Source organism: Plodia interpunctella, chromosome 16, assembly GCF_027563975.2.
Source record: "Plodia interpunctella isolate USDA-ARS_2022_Savannah chromosome 16, ilPloInte3.2, whole genome shotgun sequence".
Classification (NCBI taxonomy): Eukaryota; Metazoa; Arthropoda; class Insecta; order Lepidoptera; family Pyralidae; genus Plodia; species Plodia interpunctella.
In genome coordinates, this window is record NC_071309.1 from 398,387 (window position 1) to 423,133 (window position 24,747).

At 37.8% G+C, this 24,747-nt stretch overlaps 1 protein-coding gene across 5 annotated transcripts in view; it reads left to right on the top strand.

Moving 5' to 3' along the window:
* The window catches only part of LOC128676450 (CUGBP Elav-like family member 2), a 335,766-nt gene that overhangs the window by 31,584 nt on the left and 279,435 nt on the right, over window positions 1-24,747 (top strand). For all 5 annotated transcript variants that reach the window (XM_053756570.1, XM_053756566.2, XM_053756565.1 and 2 more), the window contains exon 3: window positions 283-352. In XM_053756570.1, coding sequence (XP_053612545.1) covers window positions 297-352 — 56 coding nt within the window. In that variant the 5' untranslated portion in view covers window positions 283-296. The remainder of the gene's footprint in view (window positions 1-282; window positions 353-24,747) is intronic.

Consider the following 24,747-nt stretch of genomic DNA (forward strand, 5'->3'; position numbering starts at 1 on the left):
TGAATATTGACGGGCGAATAGTGCCGATTGAATTCATATTCCGAGTTAGGGGATTAAAAGGGTCATTACGATGGTGCTATTTAGACATTATCTACGCCAGAAACTAGACTGCTTACAGTAAAACCTGTTATGTATTGAAGCGAGTAATTGAGAATCATGGCAACAACAAAATACAGAACAGTGTGAACGCAACGGCGGATTTGTCCCATTAAGGGATATTTTCCTATAAATTTTCGGAATGTAATTTTATCTTGTCACAAATGTCAATTTCCGCTGTTCCAGATTATTCGCAGTACATGGGAGACATTATGGATATCCAAGATTACAAACCGATGGCAGCCGCTACTGACAGGTGAGTTTGTATTTATATAACACTAGCAGCCCGTCCCGGCTTCGCTCGAGTAAAACCACGGGTAAAACCATCATAAGTATTTCTTATAAATCACCCTATATAGATGATGAGATTTAATTCAAAATAGTCGAAGTTCAGTTAAGTTCATTGGAACCATCAACAGTAACAACGTGAATTGTATGGTGTTTACCGCCGAGCTGTCTACTCATTTTCTTATTATTCGTTTTTTCGATTATTCCTAATTTCTTTTTACCCGCATTTAACTACCGTAACAGTCAAATTTTAAGTAATCCTGAAACACGGGTTTCATTATTTCTGTTGCACAGCATTTATGCCAATTTTCAAGTAGATTTTATGCAAACTTTACCCCCAATTTTTACCCCTTTAGGGGTCGAATTTTGAAAATTCCCTTAGCCCAAAGTAATAACCTAATGTTACTGCCCAAATTTCGCGTTTATAACTTCTATGGTTTAGGCTGGGATTTGCTTAGTAAAACACGTTCTTTTATATATAATATATTATTATATATATATAGAATATATATTATATATAATAATATAGATTATATATATATAATATATAGATTGTAAAAACAATTATTTCTATGAATATTAGCGACATTACAGGGTTATCTCGACTTATTTTAATGTCTGATTTCAAAGTGGTTCTTGGCCTCAAAGAGAGGGCACTAGTCTTCTGTTCGCCGGTTGACAGCTCCCCAACTTACGCAGATCCAAAACCGGCGTCGACATCATATTTTTGGCGATAGGCTCGTGTATGTATTTCATTATTTTCAATATGGTTCGAAAATTGGCTGCGCAAGACCTTGCGTCTTGCGATTTTGGATCTGTTTCACCGGTTGCTGACGAAGTATGATGTGTGCAGAAAATTTCAGCTCAATCGAATGAAGACATCTATTTCAAAATTGAGTTGCAAGATTTCACCTGAACATATATATATATATTTACATAAAATGCAAGTTAAAGAAAACCTTTTAAAAATTACAACGTTGTACAAAATTCATCTGTGTTACATTAAAACGTATTATATTTCTTATTAATTTACAAACATTCACTACTATAATTAATTTCTGAACCAAAAACTACGTCATCAAAAAGTTGGCAGAGTTAGGTTAGCATGGTTTTGACGTTTCGCGCTGACTCCCTACTTTCACACCTGACCTCGCCACGGCAACATTAATCAACATAAGAGCACTGACTGTTCGCCCCTACAGACTAACGTCATGCGAAAAATATACGTATCTGAAAATTTTTTCGACAATAAATGATATACATATACGGTATCAGCTAAAAAAGACGATTCCGAATATGTATATGATTCAATTTCGAAAAAAATGTTCTTATGCGTCCTTTTTCCGTATGACCGCAGTCGAGCTCTAATTCGGACATCATCCATCTTGTTTTTCCCTTTTTTCCTTCGACATTCGTTAAAGTGCAATATCATCAAATCACTGCAAAAGAAGTTCTATGATTTGGGGAGGAAGGGGATAAAATATTACGAGAGGTTCTGTTTGAAAGACGAGTTTCGTTAGGCGTGTTTTGTAAAGTATTGCTATAATATAATAGGTGTCATATGGCGTGTGGTTCCGCCCTAGAATAGGACCACTCCATATCCTCCCGTGGATTAGACTAAATAATACAGCGTAGCTGGGTCGCATGCCTGTTTGCTTTGCTTGCTCAGCGGTAAAAAAAATGCAGCTGATAGACAACAATAACTTTCCCAAGGAGGGTTGGCCTCAGACACCAGACGTTGAATCTTCAAACTGTGAAGATAATTTTTTCGCTGACCCTGGCCTTGTGGCATCACACTCCGAACTCAACCGGAAATGGATGAATTTCACGACTATTTAAATAGCGTTTCATTAGTGTCGCATTTTTTTTATAAAGAATAATTTAAAAATATATATTTAAAATTAACATCGTACCAGTACTTTACTTATTTATAAAATGGGATAATTAAATTGATTACTGTGTATGGTACAATTTAATTAACACTAATGATAGCCCGCAGCGGAGTTCACAACGCTCGTGAAAATCACCCAAATATGTGGAGTTGAGCGAGAATAATAGGATTAACTATAAGTGATTGGGTCAAATTTCGCAAGTTAAATTTAGTTAACAGTAGACCCGGACATAACTAACTAAAGAGTATAAAGGCTTAGTTCTATTGATGATCATACGTACATAATTTACAGTATTGCCCAGTAAAACTCTTTTTTGGTGCAATCCCTAGCTACGTGAATAAAGGTATGATTAAAATAGACAATTATTTAACTGGCGACAGGACAGAAGTGTTTGGAAACAGGAAGGGGAGGCTGTTCCCAGCAGTAAGAAAAAAAGAAATAATTAAAATTATTTATTCCGCAATTAACCTTCATAAGAACTTTTTCACGCCAAATGTAATGTTATTTCAAAAAGCCACAAACTACAAAAATTTAAATAAAGTTTTTTAATCACCTTGCTCCAACGGTGCTGGAAAAGTTACAGTTTTGACACAAAAAAAATGCATTCCTTGTAAATATTAATGCCATCAAAAATATGCTGTAAAAAACCCAAGTCTCGCAACTCAGTTTTTCTACCGTAAAAAGTTGTGTGATCCATGTAATACCAAGTCGATTAATTTATTTAGTACTTAAGGGACCTTCTGTCTTAAGTTATTATGTAAGTTATCATCATATAAATATTCAAAATCTTTTAGGTTTTAAATAAATAGAATATCATAATGATTATCCACAACGAAATTATTGGGGTTCGAAATTGGCCTGAATTGCTTCGAGAAAAGGATGGTACGGCCGTGTCGCGCTTTTTTTGCTCGACTTACGGGATTTCATCTTCAAATTATTTCAATTCCAACATCCAATGGACTTTTTATATTTTTTTGGGCTAAATTGACGTTAATAACTTAGAATTAAGCTTTACATCGCCAACACGAAAAGACCAACCAGCGCAACAACCATGGCAGTATTATCATCATATTATAGCTACAACTGCGATGCCAGCCTAACGTTGGTAGTGCCGAGTCACTCAAGACGCATTTCATGGCACGTCGACCACCGAAATGATATTGTCGGAAATATGATCCGTGGTGCCTCGGCGAATGAATTACTATTTTGTGTATTGTCTGACATGGATGAACTTGAATATGTGAATGTATGTAGGTCACTGGAATGGGGTAGTTGCAATCAAGCCAAATTAGATACTTTTTTCCCAAATGTCTATAACAAAAAATATCATGCGGTTTGTGATATGACGTTACATTCATTTCAGTCAAAAAGCGTTCCCAATACAAAAAAAAACTAAAAAGAACCAATTCATAATTTAATCATTATCTTTAAAAAAGGACTCAATGTCGCGTCTGTCAGTGTGATTGCGATAAACTCAAAAACTGACGGATTTGTACGGTTATCACCATAGTGTAATAGATAGTGTAATTCCGGAGAAAATAAGGATTTACCTGAGCAAAGCTGAGGCGGGTCGCTTGTTAATAACATATTCAAATTATCACCTAATATGGACGCTGTAGAAAATGCTCGTGCTCTGCTGGCTTACATTTTTTTACGGGGTATGTTTCAAGAGATGCGAAACGTCGCAAAGCCAATTCCGTGATAGACTTGACGTATGGATAGACAAACAAAAAAAAATAATAAACCATTTAATTAGAGACGAGACAAGTGAAAATAAAAATAAAAACAAGGTTGTTAACAAGGAGTTGCCCAAGGTGATCCTGTAATAAAGCGAGTGCTATCTTATTGTCAATTGGACGATGTGGCTTAGCCCAGGCGTCTGTTTACCTAGAAAGTAATATTTGTACTTGTCCTGACATGGGCAAAGTATCGGGCAGAAACTGGGCGAATTGAAAAGGGATAGAATACTGAAGTTACCCAGACAGTCCGAAACGGTTCTCCGACAATTGCTTCGTCTACGAACGTTTCGTCGACAGAATGTTTCGATATCGGGCGTTTGAACGACAGAACCCTTCATCTCCGAACGATTCGCCGACAGAATGTCTCCTCTATTCTGTCGTCGAATCAGACTCTTTTCAAACTCTGACACAGAATATAAGCTCTTTAATAACAAAATGCTCTTTACACTTGTTTCAAAAATTTTCTATATGAAGATTTGTGAGACAGGACATATCGCAAGGGATAAAATTTCCGACCACTCTAATTTTAAATGTAAAAAATTCATAATGATCACCTTGTTATCTAAACTAACTACTGTGTAAACCTGTGAGTTCATCAGAATGCGCCATAAGACGACGGTCGATAACCAATCAGAGCGCTAGAATTACCTGCCCCACTCTGTGACTAACAGCCGAGAGACTGCTCCCAGCTTACGAGTTGTTCTCATTGAGACAACGACGATTTTACGCGATATGAAAATATCAAATGTATTTTCACATGAATTGAAATGTGTTTATTTTAAATGCTACACATAACATCAAAAAGAGTGTACACGTTCTTACATAATATATATACGTATGGATATTGTGTGATATAGCAATTCAAACAGACCACAATTCAGTGATGTTAATATAATGTTTTACCTGAAAATAAAACAGTTATTATATGCGTAACCTTATTCGAAACCTATAGAGTGAGATAGCATTACTTCCGATGACGTCATCAGCCCCCAATATGCTCCTTCTACCCCCTCCACCCCACTACCGGCGGCTCTAATGAGAGTGGAGGGGATCTTTGCTTGCTGCCAGCGCAGTGTTGGCTCGTCACATTGCATCTCACTTGAGTCCTGTGAAATTAATGAGGCCAGCAGGCAGAAATAGAAATATAGGTTTCGAATAAGGTTACGCATATAATAACTGTTTTATTTTCAGGTAAAACATTATATTATATGCTTTGAACCGTTATTCGAAACCTATAGAGTGAGATGTGTTTGTTATCGCCTGGTGGCAAGCAATATTTTGATATTATTATAAGGATGCCAATGTGTGAAATGAAAAATAAGGGTTACATAATCACAATTGTGTTATTATTAATGTAACTAATCAATTTAGTTGACATTTTCATAATTTGAACAATTAATTGTAAAAATACAAAAAGAAAAATAAATAAATCCATAAGCTTGTGGGAAATAGGTCGATTCATAGTGTATCAAACGTGTGTGCAAGGTTGTTATAATCATTTTGCTGAGAACGAATTTCAGCAGAATAATATCTAGCAAAAGTGTTTGCAGAACGCCAGTTTCCTTTTGCCATAACTTCATCGATAGAGCATTGCTGCAGCCAGTTGAGAGATGCGGCAGCGCTGCGCGTGCTGCCCGCGCTGGCGGCGACGCCGGCCGCCCGCAGCAGCGAGCGCACCCAGCCGCCCAGCACGGTGCGGGATGCGGGTCGCACTTTACCACACGCCGATATGAACAATTCCGACAAATTGTTATTTTTTCTGCGTTGTGCCGAAACCTCTATTAACTGTTTTATCCAAAATACGGGACATATTGATTTGTCATGACCCTCAAAAAATTTCCATGATGATTGTCTATGGAGATAGCTGTCCGTCTTGGAACCAAATCTTGGGTGCAAGAGTATATGGTCCTTCCTATCTTCGTAGTGATCTATATCGATGTGAAGAAGTGTTAGGTCGTGCACTCGGCGGCTAGAGGCGAGAAGTAAAATAAGTGCTGTGCGTCTCGAAACTTCGTACAAAGTAAGTTCTGTTGGCTTGTTTCCTAACAACCATTCGACTACCAACCTAGGGTCCCATACAAAAGGTTTCTTGAAAGAAGACCTTGCATTAGCTATGGATATAGCTTTAAGCATGCGCTTCACTACGGGATTATCGGTAAGTGAAGTTGCGTCTGGATTAGTTAATGTCGCTATAGTCGACTTATATACTAAAATAGTCTTATAAGAAAGGCCTTGTTGAAGATGGAGGTAAGCTAGGTATCTGGCTAACTGGGATCCAGTAGGATTCAAGTAATCAATACTTTTAGAAAGACACCAAACTTGCCATTTAGACCACACTGAAGAATAAACTCGTTTTGTGGATGGCCTCCAACTAGAGTCTAGTAACTCCTTTTCTTCCTTTGACCAATTTATCAATAAATGGTCCCACCCTTCACTAACCATACTTCGAGACACATTTGATCTACCTGTGCTGGTGGCATTTGGGTCTGTACATCCAACAACTTCTCCCTCAGTTGGGTTAACGTCCAAGGAGCTGCTATTGCTCTCCTCTTCAGGTCTGGGCGCCAAAACACTTTGTGCCAGCGAGGGACTACCAGGAGGAAAATGCCCTTCGCCTGATTGAGGTGCGCAAGAACTCGCGGCACCAAGTGTGGTGGTGGGAAAATCCAAGCTCTGTGATAGTACCAAAGCCTGCTGAAGGCATCGTGGTATTCGGCTTTCATGTCCTTGCAATCTCGTGACACGTAGCGTGGGACGACATGAGCGTTCTTGGACGCAAAAAGATCGATCTGTGGTATTCCAAAACGACGGAAAATTTGCCGACAGGCTTTTATCGATAAGGTCCACTCTGCATGGCCTTTCTGGCGAGATAGCGAGTCTGCCTCCTCGTTGTATGGGCCCGGTATGTAGTTTGGTATCACATGAATATCGTTCTGGTCTAAGAGCTGAAAAAGTAACTCCGTCATCTGAAAAAGGGCCTTTGAACGTAATCCACCTTCTTTCCTTATGTAACTCACTACACTCTTGTTGTCGGATTGAACCAACACCGACGTCCCTCTTAGACGAGCCTGGAACTTTAGAATGGATTGAATAATAGCCCACATCTCCTTGAGATTGCTGTGCCAAGCTCTCTGACTGAGCTGCCAACGGCCGCCGCTCATTCGAGTGCCGTCTAGCACGGCACCCCAGCCTTTGCCTGATGCATCTGTAGTTATGAAATGTGTTACAGGCTCTGGGTGTATGGACGTGCTTGCCGAAAGCATTGTCGACCACCATCTTAGCTCCACCAAAGGCGATGGGCCAAGAGCGTATTTTGTGTATGGCTGGTCTTTCGGGAGAAGAGAACAGGCCATTTGAATTGGTCGGCACCGAAGTCGACCTCTTGGAATGATAAATGACGCGAAGTTTAGCATTCCTAGCAAACTCTGAGCTTCTTTTAAACTCCATTCTTTCGTTTTCAGAATACGATGTAGCTTCATACTCACTTTGCGCTGCTTTTCGAGAGGTAGTAGCTTCATGTTCGCTTGAAGATTCCACTGGACTCCTAAATACTCTATTATTTGAGTCGGAGCCAAAATGGATTTTTCGAAATTGATATTCCAACCCAAAGACGATAGAGTCTGAACGGCTTCCGCAGCCTGATCTATCAGAATCTGTTTGTTCTGATTGACTATAAGGTAGTCGTCCAGGTATACGATTACTCTCAGGCCTTTGCTTCGTAGCAGTTGTGCTACCCAGTTGGAGACAGTCGCAAATATCATTGGAGCTGACGAAAGACCGAAGGGCAGACTCGTTAGTTGTAAGAGTTCTGGATTGTTCGAATGTTCGGGCTTGTACAGTACTCTCAGAAACGGCTGATGAGATCGAGCCACAGGTATATGAAAATAGGCCTGTTTCAGGTCGATTTTTATGGCCCAGTCTCCCCTTTGAAGGAAATCTGGTACCTTCTGAACGTTGATTAATCTGAATTTGAAGTCTGTCAGATGTTGATTTAGGTTCTTCAAATTGAATATCGGGCGATCGCTGGAATCCGACTTCTTTACTAAAAACATTGGACAAACAAAACTCGGAGACGGCGGTGCTAGTATTAGAATTTTTTGGTTTTTTAAATCTGTAATTTGTTTTGTCATTGAGTGACTTGTGGGTGTTAAGTATTTCCCTAGCTGATTGGGCTTGAGGAGCCCGGGTTTTTGATAAAATGGGAGTCTGTAGCCGGAAATTGTTTTCATTACGTGATGAGGTGCTCCTAATTTTTTCCAAATATTTAAATAACTTATTAAACAACCGCCGTAAAACGAGTCTTGTTTGTTGTCATTTACGAAAGGACTTGTTATTGGTTTTGAGGGTAGAACGGCCCGATTTTTTATTTTCCTGTTTTGACTGCGTTCTCGTGTTGTCATTACGATTAACCGCGAATCTACTGTGATTCTTATTACCAGAAGATGGCCCAGGAGAGGTGTAACGCTCATCCTCCTTTTTAAAGTGTGCTGACCTCCGCGGTCGCTTGTTTTGGGCCTGCACGTTATTTCTCAGGGACATAATTGGCTCATCCGCTGGGCGTTTTCTAATGAGAAATAATTTATTTGTACCGCCAGCTTTTGTTAAAAATGCACTCATAACGTCTGGGTTAAATAAACAACTGTTTGTAGGAGGGATTTTTCGTAAATCTTCCTTAATGTATCGGTCTTTAATACCTGATAATATGCTATCTCGTCGTTTTTGGATAGTATCTGCTCGTCTTCCGCAAACGAGTTGAAGAATATCCTCAGATAGCTTTATGTAATCAGACTTACTGGAAAAAACTTCATTAAGCTTCTCGAAAAGGGAATCCGGAGTAAGAGTACAGTCTGGTTTGTGAGACCAATCCACTATTTGCTGTAAATTACTTTTGAAAACTTCATTTTGCTGAATAACAGCATGAGTTAAAGCACCAAATGAGCGGTCAAGTGACTTGAGCCAAGATGAGTTCGGATCATAAAATCGTAATTCAGTATTTACATCTAAATCGTAAAAACCAGGTGTGGCAAGATATTTCTTCTCGGTTTCGATATACCGCACTCGGTCCCATTCATTTGTGTCGAAATGATGTAAATTAGATAAAGTGGAAAGTCTAGCTTGAGAAGTGTTGACAACTGTGGCTTCTTTAAGATTAGTCTTAAGGCTACAGTCCAGTGATCCTATTTTTTTAGGTTTATTAACTAACGGCTCATTTAAAGTAACCAATCTTTTTAAATTTTGTGAAGGGTGCAGAGAAAGTATGTCGGAATCATACTCGCAATTCAGTTCTTGCCTATTCAAGTATTTTAAAATGTCACCGACCTGATTGGATAAAGAATCCAATTTGTTATCATCCCTGGACCGTACTCTCGACCGTCGTTGACGCGAAGACCGCTTTCTATGCCGCCGGGGACGCTCGGAGCTCGAAGACGACGATGAAGAAGAAGACGACGATGCGGAGCTGCTGCTGCTGGAACTACGCGCTCGCCTTGCGCGGCGTTTGAGTGCGGGCCTAGTAGCCTGCTGAGGAGACTTGACGGAGCGCCGCCTCCGCGGGCGGTGTCGCTCGACGGGTCTAGAAACCCGTTCGCCAGTGTTTCCGGCGAGGACCGGGCTATTTTCACGAACATCAAGCTCCTCGGGCAATGAATCACGCACAGGAGATTCTCCCATGGTGTATTCCATGCCAAGAGTAGTTCTTCCGCAGAACGCTCAAAAAATATTCCCTTCTGCAGAGAAAATGCACTGCTTTTTTTTTTTTTTTCGAACAATAACTTTGTTTAAATGGGGGTGTGCACTTGACGAAAGTCAATGCCAATGTGACGAGCCAACACTGCGCTGGCAGCAAGCAAAGATCCCCTCCACTCTCATTAGAGCCGCCGGTAGTGGGGTGGAGGGGGTAGAAGGAGCATATTGGGGGCTGATGACGTCATCGGAAGTAATGCTATCTCACTCTATAGGTTTCGAATAACGGTTCAAAGCATATAATTACTCAAAAAGCAATACACGGGTTTTCAGTTGGAGCAGTTCATTTAATATATCAATATCGCTTGACATCATCGCGTGGGTCACAGACCATTCTCCATAACATAAACATTTAGATGATGATGATGAAAAGAATATAATCTAATGCTAAACCACTCTTGGGCAAAGACCTCAACGGGTCAGACAAGTGGAGAGCGGGCAAGGCGTGAACAAGATAGCGAGGCGACAGGTTCGCAAAAATTGGACAACTATAACACAAAACCGGACGACCAAATGGAAAAAATGGCGGGAAGCCTTTGCCCAATAATGCGACACCAGATGGCTCTATAAATAATAATCTGTTGACACAAACTATTTAGCTAATTTCTGAAATATCTAACATAAAATAAAATTGGCACGAACTTATTGACTCGATTGAAGATCAGAGTAGCGGGATATAGAACGGACAAGAATAGCTAGTGCCACGCCACGTTGCTCGTCACAGATCGCCTGCGGAGCGTGAACTTAGCGCTTTGTGACGACGTTGGACGCTCTCGCACCATTGGCTGGTGTGTACATGGCACATTATTGAGTAAAAATATGCCTATCGCTATAATTTACCTTTCAGTTTTTCTCGTAGGTCGGTAGATAATTATTTTATAATTAAGATCCTTGTCCTACCGCTCCGTTGCGTTGACATCCGTTGACAGATAAACGCAGGATAACTTGGAAATTCTATGAAGTTTCGACGTACGTCAATACACTTCAGTTTCACTAGTATATATATACAGTAGCATTGCAATCCGCTTTTCTTTTCGCTGCCTCCCTCTCTCTAGTATGTCCTATTTTATACCTCTATAGCGCCTAGATTTTTATAATCTGCTTTACAATATATTTTATAATTTTGAAGATTCAAAGATGCCTTTTACGACATCTACGGGAGGATATGCATTGGTTGATTGTAAGATGTACCATACACATCAATATTTGTCTGCCAATTTAATGCAAACAAATATTTTCATTTGTAAAAAGTGTAAGCACATACAAATAAAAAACTCTTCACCATATACACAGATTGCTTGCAGAGTTCTTCAAGCAAAATCTTATTCGTCACATTTCAGAGATAGAACCGACCTGACGCCGGTGTAACCTCAAATTACATCCAGCTTTACGATTGACTTCGCACGTGCGCCGTCTGAGATAATGTTCGTAGACCGGCACCTCACACTGACTTAAGTAGACGCCGCGCGTTGAAAAATCGTTTGGATATCTTTCAAACATCCTCAGACTAATTCCCATCCAATGTGCGACCTTGCCTGCCCCCCTACTGCATAACATGGACAATACTTTGGCAGCAGCAAGGTATTGGTCCCACAAACTTGAACACCAGAGTCGACTCGCTAAGAACAAGAACTCGACTTTTTCTAAGATGCACTTGTATTTTTATACAAATTAATATCGTGTAAAACATGACAGAGCCAAGAGTTATAAATCTTGTCAGCCATGTTTGGCAGTCTGGCTAGTTTATTGGTGGAATGAAGTTAAATATGAAATTTTCTTTGGTGAGCAATAAATAAAACTATTGTTTAGTGGTAATAAAATAAATTACGTATAATATTTTTTTCAAATTTAACAATAAAAATCACATTACAAGCAATCGGCGGGAATCTCGTAGTGTATATACATATTTGAAATTAGAACATTGTTCCTAAATTATTTATTTGCAAAAGTAAATTATAATATTGATGGCCAGTGCAGTTAATTGTAAAACAAATCTTTGACGCTAGCCTATCGAATAGATGTTTTGGACAACGTCAAGTTTTTTTTAAAGATAGACTTATGCCGCTCCGTCTTACTTTACCCCACAGTTTGAGACCAGCACAGTAACGAGCCCGAACACCGCAGTGACAAACTGCCGGCGCGGCGGCTTGCGGAGCGGGCACTGTTCAGATCTAGAGATGTTGAACCAAAGGGCGAACTGTGGGTGTGCAACTCACAAAATTCACATCTCACTATCTAGTCTCTCGCTATCAAGTCGGTTAAGGATGGTTCGCAGAGCGTTTCGACCGCTGCGGTCGCGCTGTCATTACAATTTTTCCAATTTTAACAAAGACAAGAATGAGTTTTACTAGGTATATGACTGTACATTAATTACTCTGTACTGTAGAAATATCAATTTTATGATTGATTGATTTTGGAAATTATTCCATCCTCAAGAAAATTGACGGATTGTAATTACGGTGGAAACGCTCTGCGAACCACCCTTAACCAAATCAAAATCATTTTGATGCAGATTTTCCGAGAGATTAGAAATAGATCCGAATTTTTGACAAAATTAGTTTTTTCTTAGATACAATAGAGTCTAGTTCAATCGACGATTTTTTTATTCGTAGCATCTATGAAATAATTTTTATGATGACAATGCTTACAAAAATAATTTAATTAAATATCACTATCACTATTTAATAACTTGAATATTCATATTTTTACAACTCTCGCGCTTCACGTTATTATAATTTCGGTCAGTGTGTATCCAGCTTAATGTCGTTAATAGCCCGATCCGAAGTCAACTATCGCATTAACCCTAAGCCGAGATTAAAATCGTGCAAACAATTTTGAGCTAAAAGATCCGGCAGTTGCGCACATAATTGAAAACTGTCCAACGTTGGCTCATCTAGTCGAATAGTGTTGCCGAAATATCGATAGAATAGTACTAGTATCGATACTTTTGTCATGCAGGACTTCGCTATTTGAATATCGAATTTGGCTAGCTCGATGTGATGTTGTTAACAATATATCGAGCTTCACAAATTTATTGAATATTCTTAGCTATTACCACCGCAAAGGTCCAAGCAAAGTGACTGCGTATCGATGACTCATAATATATTTTTTGTGAAGGACTATTAGACATGACTATTAGACTATTAGACTTTATGAATGAACTATCGATAATTAAACGCTATCATCATAGCTCTGTGATTTCGAAAGTATTGTCTAATGTCAGTAACACATTGTATAATTAAAGTTACGTATCATCGATAAAATTAATTATCGATAAGATTGTCTGATTGTCGAGTGGACAGCCCTATACTAACTAGGTTGTCGCGGATTTAATAACAGATAAGAGTAAACGGCCGGTGTAGATGGCTTAAAGGGTTATTTAGTTAACACACCTTTTGGGTTGGAATATCCTTTAGAGCGTGGTCTCATTGTTCCGTTCCGGCGCGCGTTGTCTACGGATGTACATACGATGATTTAAAGCTGGTTGGAAAGTTCATTTAAAAAAATATTAAAGACATACCATTATAAAAGATTAAAATTTTAACACACCCTTTAATATTTGTTACATTTGTTTTAAAACATTGTTTTAAAAGCACTTCATACTATTATATAAGCAAATTAGTTAATATTTTTTGTATGAACTATTCTTCGTTAGCTTAAGCTACACTAACTTGTTAAGATTATTGATGCATGTCGTGTTTACCTATAAGTATTTGTTACATTTAGTAAACTGCTTTGTGTAAAAATCTAAAATTGAGTATAGATGTAGACAAATGTTAGTAAACCTTAATAAATAAATGAAAAAAAAATATATAAAATCATAAATTTTCTACAATAATTATCTGCAAAACAAAAAGGGTCTTAAGGAACACAGTAGGGTTCGCAGAGAGATGATTCGCTCGTTATTTTCGACTTGCTGACTTGTTACGTACCTACGTTAACACGTTCATCGCCATGGTGGGTCAAAATGACCGGCACCTAGAGTTTCCATTCGGGCCATGGGGGGTTAAAATGACCGGCACTACATACCCAAATTCACTGCGCCCGTTTAGGCCGCAAACGCGAAACACAATGGATTTATCCATTTAACATGACCGGCGCGGCCCCAATGGACATCTATAACACCTTGGTTTTTGAATTTTATGAAAGTTTGTCAAACTTTTGGGACTTAGAAAAAAAAATCAAAAATGTTCAATACAAAATTTTTAATTTCTTATTAGAATGTCTATAAAAGTTTGTGTATTAGTTTAATTGAATCAAATAATTATTGCCATAGCCTTAATTATTATTTAAGTAAAAAACAATTATAAAAAAATAATCAACAATTCAGGAAAACAATGACAAAAATTTCTATCAAGTAAGAAATTAACTATAATTATAAAAATACAATAATTATGTAAGGATTCCTTACAATTTAAATTTAGTGGCATTGGTCAAAACATTCACGACATAAATAAGGATTGTCAGGACAAATAGGACAGAACCAAGTCACTTTTTTTGTCTTATTCTTGGCGACTTTTCTCCCATGCAATGCCACATTTTTTTTGTAACAATCGCGACAAAATTTTCTTGTCTTGACAGCCGAACCTTCATTTTTCTTTAGCACATGCTTTTGTCTTTTTGGTCTGGGTGCAGATTGTGTGATATTTTCTTTAGTACTACATATTAGGTATTTTGACAGGGATTTCCGAAAATCTACGACTGGCATCTTTTTTTTGGTAGTACTCTGAAAAAGAACTCTGGCATTTACGACAGCAGTGTTGAGCAATAATTCAATGCCCAGTTTCTTATACCATTTCAAAGTTTTTCTAAGTGGGCTTGAATAGGCAGTCATCTGGTCAGATAAGTCTACTGCCGCTTTTGCTTTATTGTAATCGATTACGATTTTCGGTTTAATTTTTTCTTCTCCTCGTTTATTATTTTTTTTGATAAATCCAATAGAATGTTTGGTTGATAGCAAATAGACATCGCGTTTATCCTTCCATTTCATAACTGTCACGCCACTTTCATTTTCTTTAGCAATAAATTCTCCAGGTTTTAGATTGGCATTCATAACGTCTTTTGGTAAATTCCTCCTATTCTTCCTTAGTGTACCCACCAGATGAGTGTCCTGCTGAATAAGTTTCTCGGCTAATTCCAAACTCGTGTACCAATTGTCTACGAACATCGTGTGACCTTTTCCTAGTAAGTTGTGTGCTAGATTGAGCACGACATTTGTTGGTGTGTTGCAGTCCGAATCTACCGTCTTCCCTGCATATACCTCTAGCTTTGTTGTATACCCGGGTGTAGTACACAACTTAAATAATTTGATACCATATTTGTGTCTCTTTGATTTGTTGTATTGTCGAAATATAATTCGACCCCGAAACGGTATCATGCTTTCGTCGACACACAAATATTCGTTGGGGGTGAAATGGAACGCAAAAGTATGGTTCAAATTATCTACGACGGTCCTTATTTTACTTAGGCGGTCATTTTTGACTGCCACTGTGTTGTCAGAAAAATGGAGCATTCTCAAAAGCAACTCAAATCTGTTGCGACTCATAGTTTTTTTTGCAAAATCTTGACCCAACATTTCGTCAACAGACCAATAATCTACTACTTTAGGTAATTTTACAATGCCCATCCAAATAATCAAACCGAAAAATCGTTTTATTTCTTCCTTATCCGTTGGTACCCACAATTTTACTCTTGACTTTGCTTTTGTGCTAGCTTTATCAATAGTTTGCTGTGCAAAAATATTGGTTTGGTCGGCAATATGTTGAAACATCTGCTCATTCACTAAAAGAGAATAGAAATCCCCTGGTTCGCCGCTGGACAGTTCTTGCCTCAGTGCGTATGGTTTCAGCCCAGGTATTTCCGTGAAAGGTATTATACGTGGCTGCTTACCTCTTGGTCTGAACCATTTTGCAGACGGTGGCGTATGTCCTGATAAAGAGGGTGATACAGGCTCATCTTCTTCTTCATCCGATAAAATTCGACGACGTTTTCTTGATTGCGGAATTTGAAAAACTTCTTCTGGCTCGTCGAACGTAGCATTTTCGCTTTGATGCAGTGTTTCTAAACTTTGTAAGTGAAGTATTTGCTCTTGGGTAAGTTCAAAGTCCTCAAAAACTTCCATTATCTAATAAATCACTAAAATTCTAGCGCTGTACTTTGCAATCAAACACGTAACAAACACAACTAAAAAACAAAAACTGCAACTTGACACCAGAAACGAAAGAGTGTACATCGACAATGATTGGTCAATACGAGGGGGTGAAGGATCCCAGCGGGGAGGCTAACAGGGAGCGCTTGCGCCCCCGACCGCTAGCATTGCGAGTGACGCACTCACGCGTACCGGACGTATGTCAACAGAACACGCTCATAACCGCGTGAAAACGTGACCGGCGTTATGACCGGCGCGGCCTGTTTGTAATAATTATTACGTTTAGGCCGCGCCGGGTCAAAATGACCGGCGCTAGAAAAACATCATGAACCCATTAAAAAATAAAATAAAATAAATAAATACACATGTACCCATACGTTTTACACCATTTTGGACGATATGAACAAAAATCAATTTTGAAAATTTTCCGAATTTATGCTTGGCGATGAACGTGTTAAGAGTGATTTGGTACTGGGGGCAAATAAATCAATGTAAACATAATAAAGAAATGTACATAACAGTTTAATAGCAACATTTAATAAAAATGGTTCGTGCTAAGTCGCGTTAATATGATTTACGTAGTTCCAGTATACTTTTCAGGACGAGGTGCAACACTTAACATGACTTTTTAAGCTATTACCTTCTAGGCTTTTCAAATGAATCATTAAATATTTGTGATAATGTTGTTTCAGTTAGATTTGTAGGGGCGAACAACCTATATAATGCTTAGGTAGCATTTAACCACGTAGCGATTTCAGTCGCCCTTTAAAGTACGAGTGTGTCGCACGTCAATGCGAATTAATAAACACACCATTCGGCATTCTAATCTTTTATTGAGATCCCAGTACGTAGTTAAAACCCTACAGATTAAAATTTTATTTGCGAGTAAAATCTGATCCATATTACCAGATTGTTATATAATCGACAATCCGCTATATAACTGTGAAAACAGCTGTAAATTTCATTCAGTTGTGAAAGTAAGTTTGTCAAGTAAGTCACGCTTTAACTTACGTAGCAATCTTTTTGAAATTTTGTATGTAGTTTGAAGTACGACGAAGAAGAAGGCGAAGCTTTCATTCCGGAAAATTGACTGCTTCCGTGGAAAATTCACGCAGGCACGTCCGCCTGAACGTTAGTACCAAACATTTTAAATTGAAACATTGCAAGCAGTACCTCACCGCTTATACATTCTGTATACATTCTTTTGCTATCGGTACTCCTCTCAGCAAGTTCGCTCATAAATAAAGTTGTGGAGAGCACTGGCGCAGCTTTGACAGGCGATCGCGATCCATTGTTAGTCTGAGAACCACCTCCAAAGATTGTCGGGAATATTTAATAACAGGATAGTTTGGTAGCGGGATAGAATATTATATTGCGCAATGGATCTCAAGTAACTTGTCTAACTAGTGTGTATAAGACTTCGTATGTCTAGTTTGTAGTCTTAGTAGGCCTTTTAGTGACCATTAATGAAACCCAACACCAGTTTTATTAGAAAGTAGAAATCAACGTTACAAGTTTTTTAGGTTTTCTTATTAGTTCAATATTAACATTACATATTTTCACGCCTGTTACCTATTTCCACTGGCCATGTTTGCAGACAAATCTCACTCGCATTCTATAGAGAATGTCTATTGTCGACCTCGGTGGCGTAGTGGTAAAGTTCTTGCCACTGAACCGAGAGGTCCCGGGTTCGATTCCCGCTCTGGTCATGATGGAAAATTATCTTTTTCTGATTGGCTCTGGGTCTTGGATGTTTAACTATATATGTATTTGTTATAAAATAAGTATCGTTGAGTTAGTATCCCATGACACAAGTCTCGAACTTACTTTGGGGCTAGCTCAAACTGTGTGATTCATCCTAATATATTTATTAAATATTATTAATAGATGACTCATCACTCTTTTCATACATGTTCTTCGATTATGGCTCCTAATATCTCCTTAATGAGAAATTTTTCGTTTCACTAATAAAAAATATGAAATATCCTTTCCACGGATTGTGATCAAACATCTTCAAATTTTGTATTATAAACCAGAGTATTTGTTTGCTGTTAGAACGCATTTTATGCAGTTAAAAACAGTTTTTTAACCTAAACATCTTTATTACCACTAGAATAACTTTGAGAAAATTATAATGTATTGCAAAATTTTGAAAAATGAACATTAAAAATAAAATAGTTGATGTTATTTAATCGTCATAATCATGATTTCATAATAAATCGGTTGCAAATAACAAATTAACTTGGTTAGTTGGTTGTTAATTAAACAAATTCGGTGTGGGAGTTGTAAAATCTGGCGGCAAAGTGCGGCCCGAGAAGGCCGGCCGGGACGTGTGTAATTTACTAATGCAGTGTTCGAGCTCCAATGAGAGTGGGCTGTGGCGTTGGTGGAGGAAGAAGCGACGGCGAACGTTTACCGCTCTCGCTTCTTCCTCTCATACTGATGATCTCGAGGTGATGCTCGTGTTGTTGATAAAAAAATTGATGTTGTGAATGTCCGTTTTGGAATAATCCATTTTGATGTTGATTTTTTGTCTCACATGCCGAATAAAATTTAATTTAATCTTTTTTTATGTCAAATTGAAAACTTACATATTATCTAGTCCCTTTCTAAACCACAAGTTGCATTTAAGGCTGTTACGCTACACCTGAAGACTGAAGTAAGAAATGGAATTGAAAACTTTAAATTTCGGCTGTTTTATGCTTTCTGCCAGACGACCCCCTTTCTTTAGGTAAGTCAGCCGTTAGGCTGGTTATCTATAGATAAAAAATATAACAGTTAGTTGTTTTAAAATATAGTTTGTGTATGTAAATGTATGTGTTTATAAATGTATGTAAAGTTTATAGTTTCTAAATGACATTTATTTGATACTACAGGTAAGTGTCGTGCTTTTTTTAAGTTAGGAAGAAATTAGAATTATTTCTAGTATAGTACACTATCCTCACCCTTACGACTGTGAACCCTCGCAGTATGCACCCTCGTGTCATATTTCCAGCTTTCATTAGTGGTATTAAAACGCCTTCGGTACAAAAATATACTTTTGATTTCGTCTCTCATCTTTCAACTGTCAGGATGAGTGTATATCCAAAATAACAACTTGCAATAAAATAGGCAATATAATTCTTATCTCAAGTTAAAACCCAATATACCAAAGAATTACCGGGATGACCTCGAATTATCGCCTTTTATTATCAACTCTCAATTAAACTCCTTATTTACATCGTGTCCTCATAGAATATTACAACTCTGGACTCTGTCTATCCCGTATGGGAAAAACGTGATACTACATCTGTATCCTGGAAATAAAAAAGCCGCGACCCGTCCACTCACCAGTGTCTCCACGGAGAATTTCTGTAATTTTCGATGCGATGCGACACAACAACGGTCGCGTTGTAGATCAAGTGACTATACAGTACACAGACATCCATTTAAATTTTATATTTTTCATATCGCGTCATTTTGTCTCAATAAGAACATCGCCATTGATCACCGCAACATTATGGACAAATAAATATCGTTTCGTAAAATATCATTTGAGCGAGTTAAGCTTTCATTCTTGGCTGTACCGCCCAGCTAGATGTGAAGCTCAGGGTCCACATCAAAATCTTAAAAATCCTCTTATGGTTTTATGAAAAGCCCTTGTCTAGCGTTATCCCTCTTTGCGAATGCTGTTGTTTCCCTTATAAGCTGTCTTTTATTTCTATCATAGAAGGTTAGAGCGACGAGAATATTCCAAGTGGGGATCTAAGTGTAATTGTAAACATTTCATTGATCGATTCTGATATTATTATTATATATCAGCAACGCAATTAATTTTGACTAGTTAACCGTGTTAAATTACCTTTGTGAAATCAGACAGCATGGTTATAAGGCACCAAACACACAGAGTAAATTAAATATTTGTATAGCTAGGCAGGTGTGGTGTCTGTGGTATTTTTTATTTTTATTTATTTTGTTTTTCAATAAATCCTCCTTCTGTCTGCAGAGGGTCGCGATCATTAAATGGAATGAAGCAGTTTACGTAATAATTGAGTTACGAGGCAACTAAGGGGATAGAATAAGATGCCTTGATAGCACTCCCAAAGAGTGAAATTCGCCAAAAAGTGTGATCGACGAGTGTGGACAACATTCGCCAACATTCGGAATATAGGTACGTTTAGTTCAAAATAATATTTCGTTTGGACGCTAAGTGTTTACGTAAAGAATAAAAATTAAACCGTAAAAACTGAATAGGTCGACTTTTGATTGAAACTTTTTTATATGAAAGCTACACATTATCCAACAGCTGCCTATAAAAAAAAAATACTTAAATTCTCGAACATAAAACTTCCTCATTTTTTGATGTCGGCTAAAAACATAACTGATTGAAAGCCTTTTCATGCTTCGACGGGCCCGTTCGCTGCCAATCTCTATGTTGTGGACCAGGTGATTAATTATAACATTATTAATAATGCCCGGGCACTTTGAATATATGGACAATTCGGGCGAAATAAATTATTGCAGATTGAACCAACTTATCACATTGTCTCGACATTATGCACATTGCCCTCTCATTTTAGGTATTATTCAAGTTGCGCGGGCAATTTCGTCTAATGTAACGGTTTCTAGGGACATACAGGTATACACACAACTTACAGAAACAACTATTCCCCTGAGTAAATTTCATGAGTGCTTTTCTTTGGAATACTTTACGTAAACAAACTTTTTTCTTTCATATTATTATTCAGGATGAACAGTTAAGATGCAAAAGTGAATTTGGTTTTTACCTGTAGTTCATGCTTTATCTACTTGAAAAATCTTGATCGAAGAAGATTCCTGGAGTAGATTGAGCATGATGAACACACAAATAAATTATGCAGTTATGAAATAGGTTAGTTTGTTGAAATTTATAGAAAATAGCTGGGAAAAAAATCAAACTTACGTACTACGTACGCGATGAAAAAATATGACCGAATATTTTGCGATTTCACAAGGGAATCATAACCTCTAGGGGACTTCCTGTAGGCCAAGAATCATGAAATTTGGCATAAAGTTGGGGCATATCGTACTGATATAGGAAAAAAAATCTGAATGCATTTTGCGATTTCACAAAGGAGTCAAAACCTATAGGGTACTTCCCGATGACCTAGAATCATGACATTTCTCGTGTGGGCTCGTGGTCTCCATCCAAAAAGCTGGCGGGTCCATCCTAGCAACTCCATTCTAGCGATGTGGCCCGCAAACTCCACTTGCATTTTGCAATATGCGCCTCTTCAGCAATGCACACTACAATACTTTCCTCACGATCTTTCCAGAATAATACAAGCTATAGATTTAAAATAAAATAATACATACGGCATTTTATTGTATGAGAAAACATGATTAATCGTGGATGTTTGCCGCATTAGTTCCAGTTTCCAATGATTAAAATTCCCGCTGTTTCTTTCCTGCGCAGAGTTAAATTTCCCCGGGGTGTATCTGTGTTTCATTACTCAGCTACGTAACGGGTATTGAATGAATGCCTGTTGGTCCGATCGGAAAACAAAACGTGTTTGTTACTAAAAACTATATTTTTTGTATTTCCTAATAACTCTTATGTCCTCCCGTAGATGCAATACGAGGCGACGAAGCCTAGGCAACTGGTAGGTAACAATAACATTCCCAAGGAGAGTTGACGTCAAGCAAGCGGACGGTTGTGAAACCACTTCACAATCTTCTAAATTGTAAGATTACACCAACACATCCACAAATACTATACCATACTTTTCCAGCTTTCATTCCCTTTTTTTTTCAATTTTGGACGTGAAGGTGGATCAGTACCGTGTATAATAGTAAAACTATTTCTTGTCTTTGTTGAAATTTGAAAAATTACAATAACAGCGCGGCCGCAGCGTTCGCAACACTCTGAGAATCACCAACAGTGTTTCATTTGGAATATAATATTGGAATAAAAATCTGAGACTAAATACGACAAAACCAATTACTGTTTATCTGTTTAGACAAACAGATAAACAGTATGAGTATGGAAACCTGAGTATCGAATTTCCGATTTATTGATTGATTACCAAACATCCATTGAAACATTCGCATCTATATTAGTAACATTATAATATTTGGCTAGAGCGCCCGCTTCTCCCATTCTACCCGAGGGGCTGTATCCTTATTGAAATATGATGCGAACCCATCTGTGCCTCGCCATTTGTGTATTTAATTGACCATCGTCCCGGGATCCCGTGTATTGTATGATGAAGTCGATTTGTGGATGTGTTGGTGTAATTGTTTTCATGTTAAACAAACTGCTTTAGGGTTTGGGGCTTGGAGGTTCCGAACAATAGTTCGGAAAATCTGAATTTTGTACTTCATTATTTTATTACACTGCGGAGTGTAATAGTTTTTATTGGTCTTGTGGATGGAGTGTTTTTATTGGAATCTCTTTTGTCTGAAGCCGGAATTTGCTTAGAATTAAATGTTGTAGATTCAGCTGTGGTTTTAGGACCTGCCGCTTAACGCAGAGTCGGGAATGCTGTTATTACCTATCAGCTGTAAAGCTAAATCTTAAACTCCAAAAACCTTTGAATTATGTCATTGTTGCTATCCGGAATGCTTTCACATTTTTAAGCTGAGTAATTAGATAACTCTCTTCCACTCTTGTCTAGCTAAATTAGTTTCGCGGAGCCCACTTACTTATATTTTCTTCACCAATTAGCTGGGTTTGTCCCTCCTGCCAGGCAGGACTAGGCGCAAACAATTTATCCTTACGCAGTTTGTCAGCCATAAGCAATTATAATCGCAACATAAACTTAAAGAATTAAAGTTGTATAACTTTTTGTGTAACTGTCGGAAAACGTGCCAAATTCGGTGCTCACTGCGCGTGTTATCGTTCTAAGAGAAACTGCATAAATTTATATGCATCTATGCAAAATTTATGCGCTAACGTTGCCAAGAAAAATATCTTTCCGACATTCATTTGAATTATTTTTCTTGTAAAAATTAGTAAGTTTTTCGGCAACACAATGACTGACTAGTATTTAAAAAATACGCAAACATATGTCTAATAAATAAAAATAAACTTTTTCACCTCTCTCGTATATAAAAATATGAAGCCTTTGATCTTTATCACTATTGATATATTCCAAACATAATTTATATAAACATGCTAGCAGCCCGTCCCGGCTTCACTCGAGTGGTATAAAAATATATAACAAACTATTCTCTCTTTATTTCACGACTTCGGTGGCGCAGTAGTAACTCCCGGGTTCGAACCCCGGTCGGGTCATGATGGAAAATGATCGTTTTCTTATTGGCCCGGATCTTAGATGTTTATCTGTATATGTATATGTGCGGGAGCCAGGACTAGGAAATACCTGAGGCCACACGTGGACGACCGAACTTCCTGGTGTTCCTCGCTCGGGCAGTTGGAGATTCTTCAGGGTTCAGGCACTTAGGTTTTAACACTGACACCACTGATTAGAACTTTAGCGTTTTCAGAGTCCATCACCGTTTTTTTTTTGAATTTTTTCTTTACGAGCGCACGGCGCATGATCTTACGCGATCAGCCATTTTTTTCAACTCGGGGATATGCATGGGTGAGAGAGGGAAGGAATGAGTGTGTAAGGGAGAGAGTATGCGTGCGTAGTTTGTAAGCGAGAAATATAGTATCGTTGAGTTAGTATCCCATAACACAAGTCTCAAACTTACTTTGGGGCTAGCTCAATCTGTGTGATTTGTCCTAATATATTTATTTATTCTCAGACTTACAGTATATACAAATAAAGTAGTATGGCATTTATCACTGTAAAACGAAATTTTTAATAATAAAATTTACATTGTAAGTAAATATTTTAAAAATACAAAGACTTGTAAAGTTTTGTAAATATTATATCACCTATTGGCATTTTTTGTTTGAAAAACAACAAAATCGGTACGTAATCTAATAACAAGACCCTAAATATTAATTCAAAGTCAACTATAATTTACGCAGTCAAAACAAGCCCAACAATTTTGATTGGAAACTCGACGCGCGATCTGAATACAAATTTACCAAATCAAAGAGTAACCTACCCCTAATAAAAATGTTAACAGACTACATCAATATTCTAACCAGCCGACTTATATACAATTTACCTTAAGAAAATCCAATTTTAAATATATGCTTGCGAAATTACCTCGACTCTTAGAGACGGAAAAGGTACTTTTGATTTGAACAATGTGTTACAACAAATCATATGTTTTATAAAGAAACTGTGAGCAAAATTTAGTTTTAATAGATATTTTTGCCAAAATGATTAAATAAATAATTATCCAAATGTAGTTATGTAATTAATATCTGTGTCTGTGTCTATATATAGTTTTTCTACAATATTTGTGTTAAATTTTCATTTCTTTACATTAAGATATAGTTTAAGTCGTATCAATGGTTTAAAATTAATAACTTTAATATTGGAATATTTTTATTAAAACTTGAAATTATTCTTTAATGAATCAATAACACAAGCTAACCTATGCTGTTGTAAGTGATAGAGAGTGGAATCTTAAATATCTGTTTTAACGAGCGCCGGTGCGGCCGGCGGCGCGTCTTCACCGCAAAATTTCCATAAATCAATTTCAATACAAACACCTCTTAGTGAACTCGGTCCGCAGTCTAACCGGTACGGGGCACCACTCGCAGCGAGTTCATTTCAAACATACGAAAAGTTGTCTTAATGAAGCGTAGATCCTTATTATTATTCGACGTCAATTTTGAGTTCAAATATTATGTAATACTATCTGGCGCTTCGCTTCCGTGGGAATTTCGGGGTGAATATTACCCTATGTGTTATATTTAACGGAGAGGTGAACAAACAAAACAACCTTACAAACTTTC